The sequence below is a fragment of the Phyllostomus discolor genome, chromosome 11, assembly GCF_004126475.2.
Source record: "Phyllostomus discolor isolate MPI-MPIP mPhyDis1 chromosome 11, mPhyDis1.pri.v3, whole genome shotgun sequence".
Lineage (NCBI taxonomy): Eukaryota > Metazoa > Chordata > Mammalia > Chiroptera > Phyllostomidae > Phyllostomus > Phyllostomus discolor.
The window spans coordinates 64554014-64575455 of record NC_040913.2 but is presented as its reverse complement, the minus strand read 5'-3'; the positions used below and the strand labels follow the sequence as shown (position 1 = coordinate 64575455).

The 21442-nt window shown below is 40.9% G+C and overlaps 1 protein-coding gene across 1 annotated transcript in view; it reads left to right on the top strand.

Annotated features, from left to right (window-relative positions):
• Nucleotides 1–21442, top strand: part of COL4A1 (collagen type IV alpha 1 chain) — a 164000-nt gene that overhangs the window by 122537 nt on the left and 20021 nt on the right. Inside the window, 14 exon segments of the mRNA XM_028526657.2 lie at nt 797–947; nt 1178–1291; nt 1981–2148; nt 2252–2347; nt 3758–3858; nt 3860–3905; nt 4054–4155; nt 4269–4358; nt 5535–5627; nt 5630–5685; nt 6137–6263; nt 6361–6441; nt 6964–7062; nt 8154–8204. Coding sequence (XP_028382458.1) covers nt 797–947; nt 1178–1291; nt 1981–2148; nt 2252–2347; nt 3758–3858; nt 3860–3905; nt 4054–4155; nt 4269–4358; nt 5535–5627; nt 5630–5685; nt 6137–6263; nt 6361–6441; nt 6964–7062; nt 8154–8204 — 1375 coding nt within the window.

Here is a 21442-nt window from a genome sequence, read left to right as displayed (position 1 = left end):
AAAATATTGTGCTTCTCAGAAATCCCTTGCATTGAGTTTCTGCTGTTTTGCAAATGTCCCTGGCTGGGAGGGTGTAGAGAAGTCACCATGCCCCCTCCTGTCCAAAGAGGTATTCATCTGGAAGTTGTCAGCTACAGTGAACACCAGAGGGGCACTTGACCGACAAAATGTCCTCCTACTGCTTGACACGGCCGATGTCAGCACCTAATTGGGGCTGTTTGAAAAGCACTCTCAGGCCCTCAGATCTTTTCTTTATTTTTAATTATCTGTATTTGTCGAAGCACTCTGACTCCTGAAATAGTTTTAAATGTTTAATTTGATGTGAAAGCCTTCAGTGAAGCAAATATTACATAAGTGGGGTCCTGTTTGAGTCCTGGAACTTTTCCACTTCTTAAGAAAGTATCAATTAGCTGGCCACCCATCACATTTGGTGTTTCGTCCATTGTTTAGAGTCAGCTCTTCACAGACACATGGCAGCTGAGTCTGGGGTCCAGGAGACCTGCGTGGACATCCTGCCTTTGTGACCTTGGATAACTCATTCAACTGTGGGGAGCCTGGACTCTCCTCCTTTGTGAAATGAAAATAATAAAAATTGCCTATATTTTCAGCTTGTAGTGAGATTGAAAGGGAATAGTAGGTGTGAGGAAGCTTTGCACACTGAAGAGGATTGGACAGATGTTAGTAAATTCATTGCAATGTAAGTTAACAGTCTGCACTTAATCTCTTCTCTTGGCTTGATAAAATGATGGGCCTTCGCTGGGTCAACTTTGCTTCTCTGTGCTTTGGGGACTTCCAGGGAGAGCCTGGAATTGGTCTGCCAGGACCCAAAGGATTGCCAGGTCTTCCAGGCATTCCCGGCACACCTGGGGAGAAGGGAAGCATCGGGGGACCAGGCGTTCCTGGAGAGCATGGAGCAATCGGGCCCCCTGGCCTTCAGGGAAGCAGAGGTAACTTCTTATAAATAAATCTAGACTGTGGCAAAGACAGGGTCTGTTTACTTTGTGTCCCCAGAGCATCTGTTAGGTTCTCAGTAAGTATTTGGTGAATGATGAATATCCTAGAAGGCCTAGAGCATGTGGTTTTCTGTTGTCGTGGCTTATTGTATAAGTAGGTGGCATATGCTGTGAAGCGTGCTGTGGTCCCCATGTGGTTCATTCGCAATTTCTTCCCCACCCAGGTGACCCAGGACCTCCTGGATTGCAAGGTCCCAAAGGGGCTCCGGGGGTTCCTGGAATAGGTCCCCCTGGAATGATGGGCCCCCCTGGAAGACAGGGACCGCCAGGGTCATCAGGTGATGTGATATTCTTGCAGAATTATTTCTTCTCTAAGTCATATTTATAACTGGATAGGAGCTGATGCTGGAGTCTCTATGAAGGGGAGATTAGCAGAATCTGTGACTAAAAAGGGAAAAAGTAAATTCTGTTTTGTGGCAATAAGATTGACTCTTTGCTTAAATGTAGTTGCAGGTGTCTTCCTTTTCCTCCCACTGGGCTTGATTTACGTGCCAGTCCCCTTTATTGTATAGTCAATAATGTTTTCTAATTCAAAATGGTGTGTATGTCTTATCTTTCCACAGAAGGGTTAATGAGTTGTGGAAAACTTAAACTGAGAAGCTTCATTTGCCTTTAATAATCATTCTAGAACTAAGACGGTGGTGGTGGTATATGGCAAGACAATCAGTGAAAAGCTGTAGAAGAACAGCTAGTCTTAGTTCTGCATACTACAAGGAAGCTGGGCGGAGAGAGTGGTAGTTGCTGCATACTGCTGGCAGAAAGGAGGAACTTTGTCTTGGGACATTGTTTATGCATTGACTGCCTCAGTGGCCCCAAACACCACTTTCTGAGAAGGTGACAGTCGTCTCAGCCCCCAGTGTGGGCAGGTTCACATACTTTCTGTAGAAAAGCAGTTAAAGCCAGTAAAAGGCAGTGCAGACCACTCTAAATTCTGCTAACAGTTATTTTGCTCTTCACCCACTTTCAGGCCCTCCTGGAGTGAAAGGAGAGAAAGGCTTCCCTGGATTCCCAGGCCTGGACATGCCGGGCCCCAAAGGAGATAAAGGGAGTCAAGGGCTCCCTGGCCTAAAGGGACAGTTAGGACCTCCAGGTTTTCCTGGACAGCAGGGGGCACCAGGACTTCCTGGGTTTCCAGGTAAATGATTTGTGAACTGCTGCTGAGGCGACACCTTACCTTATCTTGTTCATGACCTTTAGCATCTGCCATCAGTGTTCACAGTCCTTCCATCTGGCCACAGGTCTCAAGGGAGAGATGGGCGTCATGGGGACCCCTGGGCAGCCTGGCTCTCCAGGACCAGCAGGCCTGCCAGGATTGCCGGGTGAAAAAGGTAGGGATCTGGCTAACTCCAGAAAAGCCTGTCTTATGTCTGTGTCTTGGTGCCTCTTGGAAAATTCTTGAATGTTTTTTTTTTAAAGATTTTCTTTTAATGACTTTATTTATTATTTTTAGAGAGGGAAGGGAGGGAGAAAGAGAGAGAGAGAAACATCAATGTGCGGTTGCTGGGGGTCATGGCCTGCAACCCAGGCATGTGCCCTGACTGGGAATCAAACCTGTGACACTTTGGTTCACAGCCCGAGCTCAATCCACTGTGCTTCGCCAGCCAGGGCTTCTTGAATGTTTTTAGATCACATTTCATTTCAAGAGGCAAAGGAAAGAAATTAAGATCAAGCAAGGATCTGGAAGATTTCTCTTCCAACAGGAATTCATGGTACACAGTGTGTGTATAGTTGAAGGCCGTGTTCTGCCAACCAATCAGAGAGAAGACAGGTTTCAGGCACAGTTGAGATTTTTTTTTCTTTTCTTTCTTTCTTTCTTTCTTTCTTCTTTTCTTTCTTTCTTTCTTCTTTCTCTTCTTTTCTTTTTTTCTTTCTTTCTTCTTCTTCTTCTTTCTTTTCTTTCTTTCTTTTTCTTCTTTCTTTTCTTTTTCTTTCTTTTTCTTCTTCTTATTTCTTCTGCTTTCTTTCTTCTTTCTTTTCCGTTCTTTCTTTCTTTTCTTCTTTCTTCTTTTCTTTCTTTTCTTTTTTTGCTTTTTCTTTCTCTTCTTTCTTTTCTTTCTTTCTTTTCTTCTTTTCTTCTTCTTTTCTTCTCGTTCTTTTCTTTCTGTCTTTTCTTCTTTCTTTCTTTTTCTTGTTCTTCTTTTCTGTTTTTTTCGTTCATTCTTCTTTCTTCTTTCTTTCTTTTTTTTCTTTTCTTTTTTTGAGAAATGGGGGAATCTTCATTCACACAAAGTCACAGGAACATAATTCTTAGAATTAAATTAACAAATTGGACAAATTTATGTCTTAATCTTATTTCTTATCTTTTAAAATAATTCCAAAATAATTTTCTTTAAAAAAGAAATTGACTTTGAATGTGAGGACATGAAAATGGTGATTTGTTTATTAGTAGAACAGTAAAATTCCCACTCTATTATTTTGTATTAGAATTGAGAGGTACCATAAGCAGGAGTGATAAAGGTATTTGATGAGAGAAAATCTAATTATTTAAAACTAATAAGCAAATTCACATATATTACAATTGCTAGCAAATAATTCTAAAAAATGGCTTTATTGTTCATTTGCCTGGAGTCAGATTCTTCTAGGTAACTCATGACATTTACCATTTAATGCAATTTTTGGGGCATTCTATCCTTTATACTTTATAAGTTGTTTATACTAGCCAGAAGAATGCCGCACGTTTGTCAGTGCCTCTGAGACATTTAGCCACATCACACTATGTACTTTCTCTTTTCTCTGTAGGGGACCTTGGTTCCCAGGCTCTTCAGGACCCAGGGGAGATCCTGGCTTCAAGGGGGACAAAGGAGATACCGGTCTCCCTGGCCAGCCTGGGTCCATGGATATGGAGAAAGTTAAAGGCATTGAAGGGTCAAAAAGGAGATAAAGGAGTACAAGGTAACCTGGAGGGAGGTTTTAACACTAGAGATAGAATGACTGCCTAATCAGTTGTTTGGTTCTCCACACAAAATGTCAAACCATCTTTTCTGCTACACTGCCCTATTTAAAGTAGGCATGGGTCATCATTATTTGTGTGTGTATGTAGGACAAGTTGGACCAAGTGGTGATGTGTAGGAGCTCGAGGAGGACCCTGGAACTCCAGGAGTGCCTGGAAAAGATGGCCAAGCAGGGCAACCCGGCCAGCCAGGTATGAAGTTGAGGTCCAAGTTCACCATCATGGCAGGAGCTCAGCTGAGAAAATGTTAACCAGCATATTTCATAGGTATTCAACCTGTTTGGTTTTTCACTTTATTATTCTAGGACCTAAAGGTGATCCAGGCATAAGCGGAACCCCAGGTGCTCCAGGACTTCCTGGACCAAAAGGGTCGGTTGGTGGAATGGGCATGCCAGGTACGTTTAGATTTAGAAAAAGGAGTCTTCTCTCTGGCACATGTACATGCATTGCTGTGGGACAGGTCTGTAGGATGAGATCCAGTGCATGAGGACATAATCCAGGCAGTTGTGTCTTTTACACAAAGGTACATCTCAGTTTTATGGGCTCTTGCTTAGGGATGGATGGCATTTGGCTGACACTATGACCATTGCTAAAAACAAAAAGCATAGTTGAATAACAAAACATGGGCTGTACACCATCAACTTTTCAGTTATCTCCAAGTGATTTATCCAGCAGGAGCTATTATCTCCCCAGGAGATGTTTATAGTTTTTATTCAGTTTTGTCAGCATAAGAAGCTAATGTACCTAAAGTCCTTTGATATTTCTAGCTCAGCAGAATTCTTCGGGCCCCTCTGCCCCAGTCTTCTGACCTGGCCTTGACAACTTGCCATCAGCATTGCTCCAATCACAGCAATCAGACAGGAGGCATGTGAGAGAAGGCAGAGAGCTCTGGACTCTGGATTCATATGGGTGCTGAGGCTTCTCAGAACTCGCCTAGGGAAGGGAAGAAGAAGTCAAGACAAGAGGTGTCCAGGTTGCTGGTTACACTTATTGTAAATAGGTTTGGCTATCACATACATTATAAAACCAAGTACACATGTACTCTTTATGGCCTGCCTCACGCCCCTCTGCTTCATTTGGATAATGAGAGTCTGATTGTAGGATACAGAACATAAAATTCATTTCTTCTGTTGTTGTGAAAGTAAGTATACTAAGCAGTTAATGTATTTTCTCTCTTTATGAAATGATTGTCTTTAAAAGATAGGAGAGAAGTTTTTCATGTGGCTTCAATGAGATTTGGTGATGGATGGCCTCTGCCAGGATGACTTAAAGATGAATAAATGAAGGGATACATGTCTTTTACCTTATTTGTAGTTGGCTGTCAGAGTGCTTTTTCATTGTTTAGATTTTATTTATTTATTTTTAGAGAGAAGGGAAGGGAGGGAGAAAGAGAGGAAGAGAAACATTGAACCTACAACCCAGGCTTGTGCCCTGACTAGGAATTGAACTGGCAACTTTTTGCTCTGTGGGATGATGCCCAACTGAGTCACACCAATCGGGGAGGTCATTTTTAATTTTTATTATTAGCACCTGCTTGTCACACATTAAGTTTCAGTTGTTTGCATTTTTAGGACTACCTGGAGAAAAGGGTGTGCCTGGAATCCCTGGCTCTCAGGGGCTCCCTGGCTCACCTGGAGAGAAAGGAACAAAAGGAGAAAAAGGACAGCAGGCCTACCTGGCATTGGAATTCCTGGACTGCAGGGGCAAAGGTAACAGTACCCTGTATGGAAACCTCCCCTCCCATCCATCTAAGGGGAAATCCTTCATGAGAAATTTTAGGAAGTATCTCAGCACGTTAAATGAATCATAACATAGAACAATTTTCCCTCCATTTATTATGAAATTGCCTTTCCTCTCCACTTTATTCACAACACCATCCCAAGGAAAAATCTGGAAACTTGTTGAGAGGCTAGGGCACCAAGTTGTCCCTGGAGAAAAAAGGGGAGGTTGAAGAGGAACATACAAGTAGACACAGACAATTGGCTCTTTTGCTCTGGGTTTCCAGTTTTTCCTCTTTTCAGAGATGGAATTTGATTCTTTGGTTAGAAAGCTGGAAATGAACCCTGCAATGCAGTATCTATTATACCAAAATGTGTGGAATTATTCAGAAAGCATCTACAGACACATGTTCAAGGACAGATGTAAAGTTAATGGGCCTGATTTTTACTTACAGGGAGATCAGGGGAGAGCAGGTTTTCCAGGAAGCCCTGGAGAGAAGGGAGAAAAAGGAAGCAGTGGGCTCCCAGGCATGCCTGGGTCTCCGGGCCCCAAAGGATCACCAGGAAATGTTGGCTATCCAGGTAGGTGGTCTGGAGCCTTCCCCTGAGCTTGGGGTTCAGAGACGACAAAGAAAAACTCAAAGTCATGGGCATTCTGGTATTTTGTTTTTTTCTTTAGGAAGCCCTGGGTTGCCTGGAGAAAAAGGTGACAGAGGTCCCCCGGGACTGGATGGCATTCCTGGCGCCAAAGGAGAACAAGGTAGGGACTGCTTTTTAGAACACAGACTGGGGCCCATGGAAAATCAGCCAACGCAATGGCTAAGGATATGGGACATCAAAACACCCAGGGAGCTACCCTCACAAATAGCGAGTAGTGAGTCCACCATGTCACTGGGTGACCTCTAGATGACAAGAGGTCAGCTGGGCCTACCCCGTCACTTCTCAGATGAATAAACTGAGCCTGTGGGGGTCTTACAGGGCCATTTCAAGGTCTGGTCACCAGTTAGGAACTAGAACCAAAGTCTGTGAACTGGTTTTATAGCTAATCCCAATTGGTTCTAGAAGTAGTTTTACATGGGTTGGCAGGAGAGCTTGATGTACTTTCTCTCCACTCTCACCAGCATTTTGGGATCGGAAAGCAGTAATATTGTTAGCAGTATGGAAAGGATGTCAGGAATAAACTCAGGGACACCAGGTGTGCTTGGGAATGTAGCATTTTTTCTTGCAGACCAGGGTGTTACGAGAGATCCCATGCCTAACTGACATGACCTTTCTCTTTGAGGTCTTCCTGGGCAGGCTGGCCCGACGGGCCCCGCTGGCCAGAAAGGGGAACCCGGCAGTGATGGAATTCCAGGGTCTGCGGGAGAGAAGGGTGAACCAGGTATGTCCAGCTGCCATTCCCTTTCAGAATGGGACTGTTTTCTGGAGTAAACAATCCCCCAGAGACTTACAGAGTGCCAAGTGCCCAGAGCTGGGTATAAAGGGACACCTATGCTTCATTCTTGTAGCCATTTAAACACCAGTGTGGACAAATGGAGCAGACATGGATGAGAAAAGGAGAAAGTGGGAAGGTGGTTATTTATTTATTTCACAAACACTTATGGAAATCTATCCTTGAAACTGCTTGAGCTCTCAGTGGTGAGAGAAGGAGACACACGCACAAAGTCCAGACCACTGCCTTCTCTGCCTGGTGTGGTCCTTCTCTTTAGAGAAGTGGTCCTGGGAATATTTGCTGTTTCCTGAATCGGCTTCTATCACTGATGGCGGGGTAGAGGGGCTGGGGGGCAGATTGCAACTTGGGCAAAAGTGCTAGCTGCAAGTTTGGAGGATAACAATTGCGTACATACTTGTAGTAGCTAGAAGTTACCCCGGGTCAGGGGGATGGGGGAGGCTGTCAGAGGCATTTATTACTGTTAGTGTTGGCCTCTTTTTTAAGTTCATTTTTTTCATTCTGTACATTGTATGTTTATATTATGTACATTCATTTTCCTATAAAAAGAATTCTTAAAAAATGCCTCCACAGCTCCTTCCCCCCATTGTAATCTTCCCTGAAGCCTGTGGGCTTCATTCACACTGGTGGGCTACCCGGCATCTGCTTCCCCAAATGTGCCTGGCTCTCCCTGCCTCCCTCGAGAATAGCTATTAGTTGGACGGTCATCTGAGAAAAGCCAATTTGTGAGTCTCCAGACGGTAGTAGGAAATAGGTTCTCATTTGTACAGATTATTTCTGCTAAATGCCATAATGGCTCTGAGCTGAAAGGTACTTAGGAAAAAGGTACTAAATTATATATATCCAGTCAAGGGTATCTTAGGACAACTATAAGAATATAATTTTACTCCCGAGGTGCAATTAACTAATTTTCATGTTTTGCAAATGGCATAGGGTGTCGGTACGAAGAGTTAGTACTGCTTTGTACTGTACCTGCAGATCAACTGAAAAGACAAACACTGCTTCTCACTCTCATTTTACAGGTGTACCCGCGAGAGGATTCCCAGGGTTTCCAGGGTCCAAAGGAGAGAAAGGTAACATTTGCTAAATGCGTTCTTCCTTTTCTTTTTTAATTTATTTTTTATTTATTTATTTTTTATTTTAATCATTGTTCATATATAGTTTTCTCCTTTTTACTCCCAATCCAGTCCCCCCCTCCCACCCTCCCCACTTCCCTCCCATTACCACCCTCCCCTTAGCTTATGACCATGTGTCCTTTAAGTTTGTTCCTGTGAACCCTTCCCACTGTCCCCTTAAATTCCCTCTTCTCTCCCCTCCGGTCACCATCAGCCTGTCCTCTATTTCAGTGATTTTGGTTATATTTTGCTTGTTTCTTTGTTTTGTTATTTAGGTTCCTGTTAAAGGTGAGATCATATGGTATTTGTCTTTCACTGACTGGCTTGTTTCGCTAAGCATAATGTTTTCCAGCTCCATCCATGCTGTTGCAAAGGGTAGGAGCTCCTTCTTTCTTTCTGCTGCATAGAATTCCATTGTGTAAATGTACCATAGTTTTCTGATCCATTCATTTACTGATGGGCATCTTGGTTGCTTCCAGCATCTAGCTATTGTAAATTGTGCTGCTATGAACATTGGGATGCATAGGTTCTTTTGAATTGGTGTTTTAGAATTCTTAGGATAGAGTCCCAGCAGTGGAATTGCTGGGTCAAAAGGCAGATCCATTTTTAGTTTTCTGAGGAAGTTCCATACTGCTTTCCATTGTGGTTGCACCAGTCTGCAGTCCCACCAACAGTGCACTAGGGATCCCTTTTCTCCACAACCTCTCCAACACTTGTTATTTGTTGCTTTGTTTATGATGGCCATTCTGACTGGTGTGAAGTGGTATCTCATTGTGGTTTTAATTTGCATCTCTCTGATAGCTAGTGATATTGAACATCGTTTCACGTGTCTTTGGATTTTCTGTATGTCCTCCTTGGAGAAGTGTCTGTTCAAGTCCTTTGCCCACTTTTTAATTGGGTTCCTTGTCTTCTTAGAGTGGAGTCTTGTAAGTTCTTTATATATTTTGGAGATTAAACCCTTGTCTGAGGTATCATTGGCAAATATGTTTTCCCATACAGTTGGTTCTCTTTTAATTTTGATACTGTTTTCTTTAGCTGTGCAGAAGCTTTTAATTTTGATGAGGTCCCATTTGTTTATTCTTTCCTTTATGTCCCTTGATCTAGGGGACAAGTCAGTAAAAAAGTTTCTTCGTGAAATATCTGAGATTTTCCTACCTACGTTCTCCTCTAGGACCTTGATGGTGTCACGTTTTATATTTAAGTCTTTTATCCACCTTGAATTTATTTTTGTATATGGTGTAAGTTGGTGCTCAAGTTTCATTTTTTTGCACGTGGCTGTCCAGTTCTCCCAACACCATTTGTTGAAGAGGCTATTTTTATTCCATTTAATGTTGCTGCCTCCTTTGTCAAGTATTAATTGACCATAGAGACTTGGGGTTATTTCTGGGCTCTCTGTTCTGTTCCATTGGTCTATGTGCCTGTTTTTATGCCAGTACCAGGCTGTTTTGATTACAGTGGCCTTGTAGTATAGTTTAGTGTCAGGTATTGTGATCCCTCCTACTTTACTCTTCTTTCTCAAAATTGCAGCAGCTATTCGGGGTCGTTTATAATTCCATATAAATTTCTGAAGTGTTTGTTCTATGTCTGTGAAATATGCCATTGGTACTTTAATAGGTATTGCATTGAATGTGTAAATTGCTTTTGGTAGTATGGACATTTTGATGATATTAATTCTTCCAATCCATGAACATGGTATATGTTTCCATTTGTTTATGTCTTCCTTGATTTCTTTCTTCAGTGTTGTGTAGTTTTCTGAATACAGGTCTTTTACCTCTTTGGTTAGGTTTATTCCTAGATATTTTATTTTTCTTTTTGCTATTTCAAATGGGATGTTTTCCTTGATCTCTGTTTCTGCTGTTTCATTGTTGGTGTACAGAAATGCCTTTGATTTCTGGATATTGACTTTGTATCCCGCTGTTTTGCCAAATTCATTGATTAGGTCAAGCAGTTTTTTGGTAGGGTCTATAGGATTTTCTATGTATACTATCATGTCATCTGCAAACAGTGACAATTTTGTTTCCTCCTTTCCGATTTGAATGCCTTTTATTTCTTTTTCTTGTCTGATTGCTGTGGCTAAAACTTCCAGTACTATATTGAATAGAAGTGGTGAAAGTGGACAGCCTTGTCTTGTTCCTGATCTTAGTGGAAAAGATTTTAATTTTTGGCCATTGAGTATGATGTTGGCTGAGTATGATGTTGGCTCATATATGGCCTTTATTATGTTGAGGAATGCTCCCTCTATTCCCATTTTGCCGAGTGCTTTTATCATGAATGGGTGCTGTACCTTATCAAATGCTTTTTCTGCATCAATTGATATAATCATGTGGTTTTTGTCTTTGCTTTTGTTTATGTGATGTATTACATTTACTGATTTGCGAATATTGAACCATCCTTGCATCCCTGGAATGAATCCCACTTGGTCATGGTGTATGATCTTTTTAATGTATTGTTGGATGTGGTTTGCCAGTATTTTGTTGAGGATTTTAGCGTCAATGTTCATCAGTGATATTGGCCTGAAGTTTTCTTTCTTTGTTGTGTCTTTATCTGGTTTTGGGATTAGGATGATGTTGGCCTCATAAAAAGAGTTTGGGAGACTCCCATCTTTTTGGATTTTTTGGAATAGTCTGTGAAGGATAGGGGTTAGTTCTTCCTTAAATGCTTTGTAGAATTCTCCTGTGAAACGATCTGGTCCCGGGCTTTTGTGTGTTGGGAGTTTTTTGATTATTGCTTCAATTTCTTTTGTTGTTATTGGTCTGTTCAGGCTTTCTGCTTCTTTTTCATTGAGCTTTGGAAGATTATATTTTTCTAGAAAGTTGTCCATTTCACCTAGGTTTTCAAATTTCTTGGCATACAGCTCTTTGTAGTAATTTCTTACAATCCTTTGTATTTCTGTGGTATCTGTTGTAATCTCTCCTCTTTCATTTCTGATTGTGTTTATTTGGGTCTTCTCTCTTTTTTTCTTGAGTCTGCTGAAAGGCTTGTCAATTTTTCAAAGAGTCAGCTCTTGGATTCATTGATCTTTAGAATTGTGCTTTTAGTCTCCATGTCATTTAATTCTGCTCTAATCTTGGTTATTTCCTTCCTTCTGCTTGCTCTGGGCTGCCTTTGTTGTTGTTCCTCAAGTTCTTGTAGACGTAGGGTTAGGTTGTTTGTTTGGAATGTTTCTAACCTTTTTAGGTAGGCCTGTATCGCTATGAACTTCCCTCTTAGGACTGCCTTGGCTGTGTCCCATAAGTTTTGGGTTGTTGTGAGTTCGTTTTCATTTGTTTCCAGAAACCTTTTGATTTCTTCCCTAATGTCATTCTTGACCCATTCATGGTTTAATAGCATGCTATTTAATCTCCATGATTTTGAGTGTTTTTTGTTTTTTTCCTTGGGATTGGTTTCTAGCTTCAGTCCCTTGTAGTCTGAGAAAATGCTTGGTATGATTTCAATTTTCTTGAAATTCTTGAGGCTTGTTTTGTGTCCTATCATGTGGTCTATCTTTGAGAATGTTCTATGTACATTTGAAAAGAATGTATATTTAGCTTCTTTTGGATTGAGGGCTCTGTATATATCAGTAAAGTCCATTTTCAGTGCCACAATATCTTTGTTGATATTTTGTTTAGACGATCTGTCCATTTTTGATAGTGGGGTGTTAAAATCTCCCACTATAATTGTGTTGCTGTCCATATCTTTCTTGAAGTCCTCTAAGATTTTCTTTATGTATTTCGGCGCTCCTATGTTGGGTGCATATATATTTACAATATTTATGTCTTCTTGATGTATTCTTCCCTTGAGTATTATGAAGTGACCTTCTGGGTCTCTCTTTATGGACTTTTTTTGGAAATCTATTTTGTCTGATATGAGTATTGCTACCCCGGCTTTTTTTTCCTTTCCATTTGCTTGGAAGATTTATTTCCAGCCCTTCACTTTCAGCCTGTGTAGGTCTTTTATCCTGAGGTGGGTCTCTTGTAGACAGCAGATATGTGGGTCATTTTTTCTTATCCAATCAGCTATTCTATGTCTTTTGATTAGAGCATTTAATCCATTTACATTTAAGGTTATTATTGATAGGTACTTATTCATTGTCTTTTATGTACGTGTGTTTCTCTCTCTCTCTCTCTCTCCCTTCCCTCCCTTCCTTAAAGCAGTCCTTTTAGAATCTCTTGCAGAGCTGGTTTGGTCGAGGTGTATTCTTTTAGACTTCTTTTGTCTGGGAAGCTTCTTATTTGGCCTTCTCTCTTGATTGAGAGCCTTGTTGGATATAGTAGCCTTGGTTGCAGCCCTCTGGTTCTCATTACCTGGAGTATTTCTTGCCATTCTCTTCTGGCTTGAAGTGTTTCCATTGAGAAGTCAGCTGTTAGCCTTATTGGGGTTCCTTTGTATGTTACTTCCTTTTTCTCCCTTCCTGCCATTAAGATTCTCTCTTTGTCTTGAAATTTTGTCATTTTAATTATGATGTGCCTTGGGGTGGGTCTCTTTGGGTTCCTCTTGATTGGGGCTCTCTGTGTTTCCTGGATTTGTGTGACTTTTTCTCTCATCAAATTAGGGAAGTTCTCCTTCATTACTTGTTCAACTAGGTTTTTGATCCCTTGCTTTTCTTCTTCTCCTTCTGGTATCCCTATTATACGGATATTATTACGTTTCATATTGTCTTGCATTTCTCTTAATCCCTCTTCATTCTTTCTGAGCCTCTTTTCCTTTTCTTGCTCTTTCTGGATGCTGTTTTCTACTTTGTCCTCCAGCTCGCTAATCCGATCTTCTGCTTCATCAAGCCTGCTTTTCATTCCTTCTGCTGTGTTCTTCAGTTCAGAAATTGTATTCTTCATTTCCTCTTGACCTTTGTTGAGAGTTTCTATTTCCTTTTTCATGTTTATATAGTTCTCAGTGAGATTGATGTAGTTTCCCTCTAATTTCTGAAAGCTCATTGTGAGTTCATTGAACTTCCTGGTCATCATTGTTTTGAACTCACTATCTGATAGTTGAGTTGCCTCTATTTCATTTAGAATTTTTCCTGAGGTTTCCTCATTTTCCTTCAATTGGGGGTTGTTTCTTTGTTTTCTCATTGTTCGTGGGTTTCTTCTTTTTTCTTCTTGTTTGTTAATTTGATCTGTTCTAATTCCCTTTAATTATGGTGTGAACTTCTGTGGTAGAATATGTGTGAGATTCAGTGGTGCAATCTCCTTCCTGTATCCTGGTGCTCACAGCTTCCCCCTATTCTTTTTTGTGATCAGTTGGAAGAGTAAGGCAAAATGGTTTAATACAGCAAGACAGTATACTATGATATTTACTATAGCAGCCAGTAGAGAAGAGAAGGGTTATCCTTTGGCTCCTTATAGTGTTAACCATGATCCTCCACCCCACTATCCACGTTTTAGAAAGGGTGGAAAGAAGGTAAGACTCTTATTGGGGACGAGAGGATTGTTAGTTGGATCTAGAAAGCTGTGAGGCTGTGGGAGGTTAGATTCTAAGGTAGGATTGGACTAAAGATTAGTATATAGGAGTCGTGAGTAAAAGAATAGAGACAACCCCCACAACAGTATAGTTCAGAAAATTGGAAAGTGGGCTGAGATCAGGTAGGGGTGTTGAGAAGCATTTACAATTGTATAGACTAGGTCTTACTAGTAGTAATAGTAAAGTGGCAGTCTTGTGGCAGAATCGATGAGGTCTAGATAACAAGAATAAAGAGTATAGAACCTTGAGAGGTGTATTAAAGGAACACAGATGAAGGATAGTAACTTATCAACACCTTGTGACTGAGATACCAGGGGGAACCTATCAACTGACAGTATAACTAGCAAAGCAAAGAAAATTATACAGAAAGAAAAAGAATACCAAAATATTATTAAAATAAAAAATGTTGGAAGAGTGAGAAAAAGATAATACAAAATTTACAGTAACTTGCAAGATTAAAAAAAAGAAAAAAAAAGAAAGAAAAGCAGAAGATGTAGTGCAGGAGAGATAAATTTGGAGTGGAAAGAATAATATTAGGAAGAATGGAAGAGAAACATAAGGGATTGCGAGATAAAAATAATAAGAATTGAAAAATAAAATGTCACATAAAACACAAGATAAAATCAATCAACCAACAATAGCCAAAGAAACCAAACAAAACCAAACAAAACCAAAAACAAACAAAAACAGAAAACAAAAAACAAAAACGAAACAAAAAAAAAAAGAAAAGGGAAAAAACAAAAACAAAACAAACAAACAAAAAAAACACACACACACGAAACAAAACAAAACAAAAAACCTCTTGTTGGTTTCTAACTGGCCAGACCAGTTTTTCTGATCTTGCTGGCTTCAGCTGGCTGAGAGACCATTGAAATGCTTCTCTCTCTCCTAGCCAGACCTCAGCTGGTGTTTCAGGAAGCCTGGGCGCTCCTGAACACACTGGCTCTTTGGGTCTCACTCACACGTTCTTCCGGACTCTGGGGTCCTGCAGGTTTCCAGCTCTATGCTCTCAGGAGGCACCTGCGACGTTTTGGGATTCACTGCGCCCTCCCTGGGGATTGTAAAAGGGTGCACCCCTCCCCCAAACTCTTGAGATTCGGGGTCTAGGATCACCCTAAGCATCTCCCCACGACCCTTCCAGTATCAAAGCATGCGAGAGTCAGCCATCCTGATGGTGTGCGCCAAGCTGTTTCCAGCTCCGTTCCCCGCCGAACCGCACTCCGACCGGGAATTGGCATCTTTCCCGGCTCCCCTGGTCGGGCTGGCTGGAAATCTCTGAGCCACCCCTGTAGGAATGCACCAAGTGCCACGTCCCTCCCAGGATCGCAGCGCGCGATTCAGGCCTCCCTATGGGGCTCGAGCCGAGAGCGGCTGGGCTCTGTACCCTCCACCGCTCTGCACTTCTACCAGGCTAGGGGTGCACGCACCCTTCCAGGCTCCCCCTGGTCTTGTCGGCTATAGTCCCTCACTCCTCCCAGGTCTCTGGGTGGGCCATCTTAGTCCCTGGGTGATTTTTTCCCAGTCCAACTGGCCAATCTGTTCCTTTTAGCAACACGTTCTCCCCTGGAGTTGCTCACCCCCTGTATTCGGGGGAGGGAGCAGCGACTTCCCTCTCCCGGGCGCCCTGGGGCAGGACCCAGAGCACCGGGCGGGCCTGGGGTCTGCACACCCCTAGACCCCACGCTGATCCCTGGGCCCCTTTTGTCGTGTAGCCATGTAGCCGTCTCCTTACTGTCTGGTTTTCTGGCGAGTGCAATAATTTTTGATGTCCTGCTTTCAAAAATGATTTGGTAACCTGGCCCCCTTGCTCTGTTTCTCCACCGATCTGAGAGTTTCCCCCCTCTTCACAGAAGCCGAGAAAAACGCTGCCTAGAGTAAAGCTGCCATCTTCCCTCTCTGTCCTTCCTTTTCAACTCATCAGTTATGCACATGGTACCTGTAGAACAGGGTGAACACTTTCAATGAAGCAATTGGACATGGACGATAGATACTGGGTTTGAGACAATCTAACTGACATGTTCTACTGGCCCATGAGAGACCACCATACAATGTGTGGTTTGGATTCATTGCCTTGTGAAATGGCAGGGGGAAAGTCAGGGAGGGGCTCTCTGGTAATTTTAGGTGATGACCCTATCTCCCTTTTTTCTAATCATCTTGAAATAACCCTAGAATTTTTGTATTTTATTGGCAAGTTCTGGGTAATATGTTTAAAATTAAACATGCAGGCCTTTTTTCCTAAAAGCTCTTACTTAAAAAAAACTTTTTAAGACAGTTTTATTACCATTGGCATATAATAAAATGCACATATATGAAGTGTGCGGTTTGATGTCTTGATATATGTACGCACTCATGAAAATATCACCACATTCAATATAGTTAACATACTCTTTACTCCAAAAGTTTCCTGTGCTGCTTTGTCATCCCCCTTCCTGCTTCTTTCTGCCCCTAACCAACCATCCATCTGCTTTTTGGCACTATAGCTTACATTTTCTAGAATTTTACATTAATGAAATCCTACAGTATTTTACTTTTTGTTTGACTTTTTTTCACACAGAATAATTAGTTTGTGATTCATCTGTGTTGTTGCTTATGTCAATGGTTCTATTTTTTTTCTTGCTGATTGGTGTTCTATGGTGAGGATATAATGTGGTTTGTTTATCCATTCCCCTACTGGTGGAATGAACCTTTAATTTTAGCAATGCCATTGCTTACAGGCTTATATAAGCATATAATCAAATGCCTTTGCCATAGAACACATTGTTTAAAAAGTATAAAGAACTATAGTCAAGATTGACAAAAGAAGGCTAAAAGAATACACCTCCACCAAACTGGCATTGCGAGATATGCTAAAAGGACTGCTGTAAGAAGATGAAGAAAAAGCATGAGAGAGAGAGAGAGGAACACAGGTACAAAGGGAAAATGGCAATGAATAACAATAATATCCTTAAATGTAAATGGATTAAATGCCCCAATAAGAAACATATGGTAGCTGAATGGATAAGAAAACATGACCTGCACATATGCTGCCTACAAGAGACCCACCTCAGAACAAAAGACCTACACAGACTGAAAGTGAAGGGATTGAAAAAAATATTCCAAGCAAATGTACAGGAAAAAAAAAGGTGGAGTAGCAATACATATATCAGACAAAACAGACTTCTAAACAAAGGCCATAAAAAGACATAGACGACATTTCATAATACTCTAGGGAAGAATTCGTCAAGATGACATAAACAGTATAAACATATATATATATATATATACCCAACATAGGAGTACCCAAATGTATAAAGAAAATCTTGGAGGACTTCAAGAAAGATATAGGCAGCAGCACACTTATATTAAGGGATTTTAACATCCCACTGTCAACAATGGATAGATCTTCCAAACAAAATATCAACAAGGATGTAGTGGATCTGAATGATATACTAGATCAAATGGACTTAATTGTTATACATAGAACCTTTCATCACAAAGAAGCAAAAAACATATTCTTTTCAAATGCACATGGAGCATTTTCAAAGATAGCCCACATGATAGGACACAACACAAATCTCAACAAATTCAAGAAAATTGAAATCATATCAAGCTTTCTCTCAGGCCACAAGGACTTAAAACTACAAACTACCCTCAAGGAAAAAACTCAAAAACATTCATAATTATGGAGACTGAGTAGCATGCAATTAAACAATGAATGGGTTAAGAATGAGATCAAGGAAGAAATCAGAAAGTTTTTGGAAACAAAAGGAAATGAACTCAGGACAGTCCAAAACCCATGGGACACAATGAAGGCAGTCCTGAGAGGGAAGTTCATAGCAATACAAGCCTACCTAAAAAACATTTCAAATAAACAGCCAAACCCTACATCTACAAGAACTGGAGGACCAACAGCAAACAAAGCCCAGAGCAAGTAGAAGGAAGGGAATAATCAAGATAAGAGCAGAATTAAACAACATGGGGACTGAAAACACAATTCTAAGGATCAATAAATGCAAGAGCTGGTTCTTTGGAAAGATAAAAAAATCAACAAGCCTTTAACCAGACTCATCCAGAAAAGAGAGAGGACTCAAATAAATAAAATCAGAAATGAAAGAGGAGAAATTACAGTGGACACCAGAGAAATACAAAAGTTTGTAAGAAATTACTACAAACAACTATATGCCAAGAAATTTGAAAACCTGAGTGAAATGGAAACATTTCTAGAAACATAATTTTCCAAAACTGAATCAAGAAGAAGCAGAAAGCCTGAACAGACCAATAACAGCTAGTGAAATTGAAACAGTAATAAAAAAAACTCCTAGTGCACAAAAGCCCTGGCCTGGATGATTTTCACAGGAGGATTTTACAGAACATTTAAGTAAGAACTAACTCTATCCTTCTCAAACTATACTAAACTCTTTTTATGAGATCAGCATTATCCTAATCCCAAAACTAGATAAAGACACAACAAAGAAAGAAAACTACAGACCAATATTGCTGATACACATATACTCTTAAGATCCTCAACAAAATATTGGCAAACCACATCCAGCAATACATTAAAAAGATCATACACTATGATCAAGTGGATTCATCCCAGGGATGCAAGGATGGTACACTATTCTCAAGTCAATAAATATCACATAAACAAAAGGAAAGACAAAAGTCACATAATCATATCAATAGATGAGGAAAAAGCATTTGATAAGATATAGTATCCATTTATGATGTAAACACTCAGCAAAGTGAGAGTAGAGGGAGTATATTCAACATAATGAAGGCCATATATGAGAAACCTACAGCCAACATTATACCCAACAGTCACAAACTAAAAGCTTTCCCACTAGGATCAGGAACAAGACAAGGGTGTCCACTTTCACCACTTCTATTCAACATAGTATTGGAAGTCCTAACCACAGCAATCAGACAAGAAAAGAAAATAAAAGTCATCCAAATTGGAAAGGTGGAAGCAAAACTATCATTGTTTGCAGATGACATGATAGTGTACATAGGGAACCCTATAGACTCCACCAGAAAAACTACTTGAACTAATAAGGGACTTTGGCAAAACAATGGGATACAAAGTCAACATTCAGAAATCTAAAGCATTTTTGTACACCAACAATGAAATACCAGAAATAGAAATTAGGAAAAAATACCATTTGCTGTAGCAACAAGAAAAATAAAGTACCTAGGAATAAACCTAACCAAGGAGGTAAAAGGCCTATACTCAAAAAACTACACAACACTGAAAAAAGAAATTAAGGAAAACACAAACAAATGGAAGCATGTACCATGCTCATGGATTGGAAGAATTAACATCATTAAAATGTCCACACTACCCAGAGCAATTTATAGATTCAACGCAATCCCTATTAAAATATCAATGATGTATTTCACAGACACAGAACAAACATTTCAAAAATTTATATGGAACCATAAACGACCCTGAATAGCCTCAACAATTTTGAGAAAGAAGAACATAATAGAAGGGAATCACAATACCTGATATCAAACTATATTACAAGGCCACGGTAATCAAAACAGTCTGGTGCTGGCATAAGAACAGACACATAGGTCAATGGTATAAAATAGAGAACCCAGAAATAAACCCATGTCTCTATGGTCAATCAGCATTTTACAAAAGGGGCAGAAGCATAAAATGGAGTAAAAATAGCCTCTTCAACAAATGGTGTTGGGGAGAGCGGGACAGCTACGTGCAAAAAAAAATGAAACTTGATACCAACTTATACCATGCACAAACATAAATTCAAGGTGGATAAAAGACTTAAATATAAGTCATGACATAAAAGTCCTAGAGAAGAACAAAGGCAGGCAAATTTCATATATTCCATGCAGCAGTATGTTCACTGATATGTCTTTTAGAGCAACGGATGTAGAGGATAAACAAATGGGACTGCATCAAATTAAAAGGCTTCTGCCCAGCTAAAGAAAACATCAGCAAAATGAAAAGGGAACCAACAGTATGGAAAAATATATTTGTCAATGATACCTTGGACAAGGGTTTGATCTCCAAAATATACAAAGAACTCACACAACTCTACACCAGGAAAACAAACAATCCAATTAAAAGGACTGCTCCAATGGGCAAAGGACCTGAACAGACACTTGTGCAAGGAGGACATACAGAGGCCTCTCTGAGACATATGAAAGGATGCTCAATGTCACTAGCCATCAGAGAGATGTAAATTAAAACCACAATGAGATACCACTTCACACCAGTCAGAATGGCCATCATAACCAAATCAACAAACAACAAGTGCTGTCCAGGTTGCGAAGAAAAGGGAACCCTAGTATGCTGTTGTTGTGAATGAAGCCTGGTGCAGCCACTGTGGAAAACAGTATGGAATTTCCTCAGAAAACAAAAAATGGAACTGCCTTTTGACCTGGAAATTCCACTGCTGGCATTATACCGTGCAAATCCTGAAACACCAATCCAAAAGAACCTATGCGGACTTCCAGCCAAGATGGAGGTATAGGTGGACACACTGTGCCTCCTCGCACAACCAAAATTCAGGACAACAAAAATTTAGAAACAAAAAAACAACCAGAACAGACAGAGAATTGAACTGTGTGAAAGTCTGACGAGCATTCATCCAGACCAGTAAGAGGGGCGGAGTCGGCGGCTGGTGGAGAGGGGTCGTGACAGGAAAAAGCAGTGGCTAACAGACCCTGGTGGCAGACCCCAGGCAACGAGGAGGCAACGAGCAGACCCAGTGAGGCGTGCAAGGCAGCTGGCTGTCCACAGTTACACATTCGCACGCAGATAAACCAGGTGAAAACGGGCTACAAGACAGACCGTGTATCCCAGGGACCCAGTGCTGGGAAATAAAGCCTAAAAGCATGATTGAAAACACTTGTGGGGAAGCCCTGGCTGGCGTAGCTCAGTGGATTGAGCGTGGACTGTGAACCAAAATGTTGCAGGTTCGATTCCTAGTCAGGCCACATACCTGGGTTGCAGGCCACGGCCCCCAGCAACTGCACATTGATGTTTCTGTCTTTCTCTTTCTCCCTCCCTTCCCTCTCTAAAAATAAATAAATAAAATCTTTAAAAAAAAGATACAGAGAAAAGAAAATATATTAAAAAAAAAACACTTGTGGGGCTTGAGGTGCCTGGAGAGCCTCCCAGTCTCACAGGAGAGTTCGTTGGAGAGACCCACAGGGTCCTAGAACATACACAACCTCACCACCCGGGAACCAGTACCAGAAGGGCCCAATTTGCTTGTGGGAAGCGGCAGAGGGGACTGAAATCTCAGACAGAGTGGAACAAGCGAGATTGTTCCCTCCTTGACCCCACTCCCACATACAGCATCACAACACAGCAACTGGGTTGCCCCACCCTGGTGAACACCTAAGGCTCCGCCCCTCACTATGTAACAGGCACATCGAGACAAAAAAAAATGACCCAAACAAAAGAACAGATCAAAACCCCAGAATAAATACAACTAAGTGATGAAGAGATAGCCAACCTATCAGATGCATAGTTCAAAGCACTGGTGATCAGGATGCTCACAGAATTGGCTGAATTTGGTCACAAATTAGATGTAAAAATGAAGGGTACACTAAGTGAAATGAAGAAAAATGCACAGGGAACCAATAGTGATGGAAAGAAAACTGGGTCTCAAATCACCAGAAGGAAGAAAAAAACATATAATCAGAAAAGAATGAAGAAATAAGAATTCAAAAAAATGAGGAGAGGCTTAGGAACCTCCAGAACATCTTTAAACATTCCAACATCCAAATTATAGGGGTACCAGAAG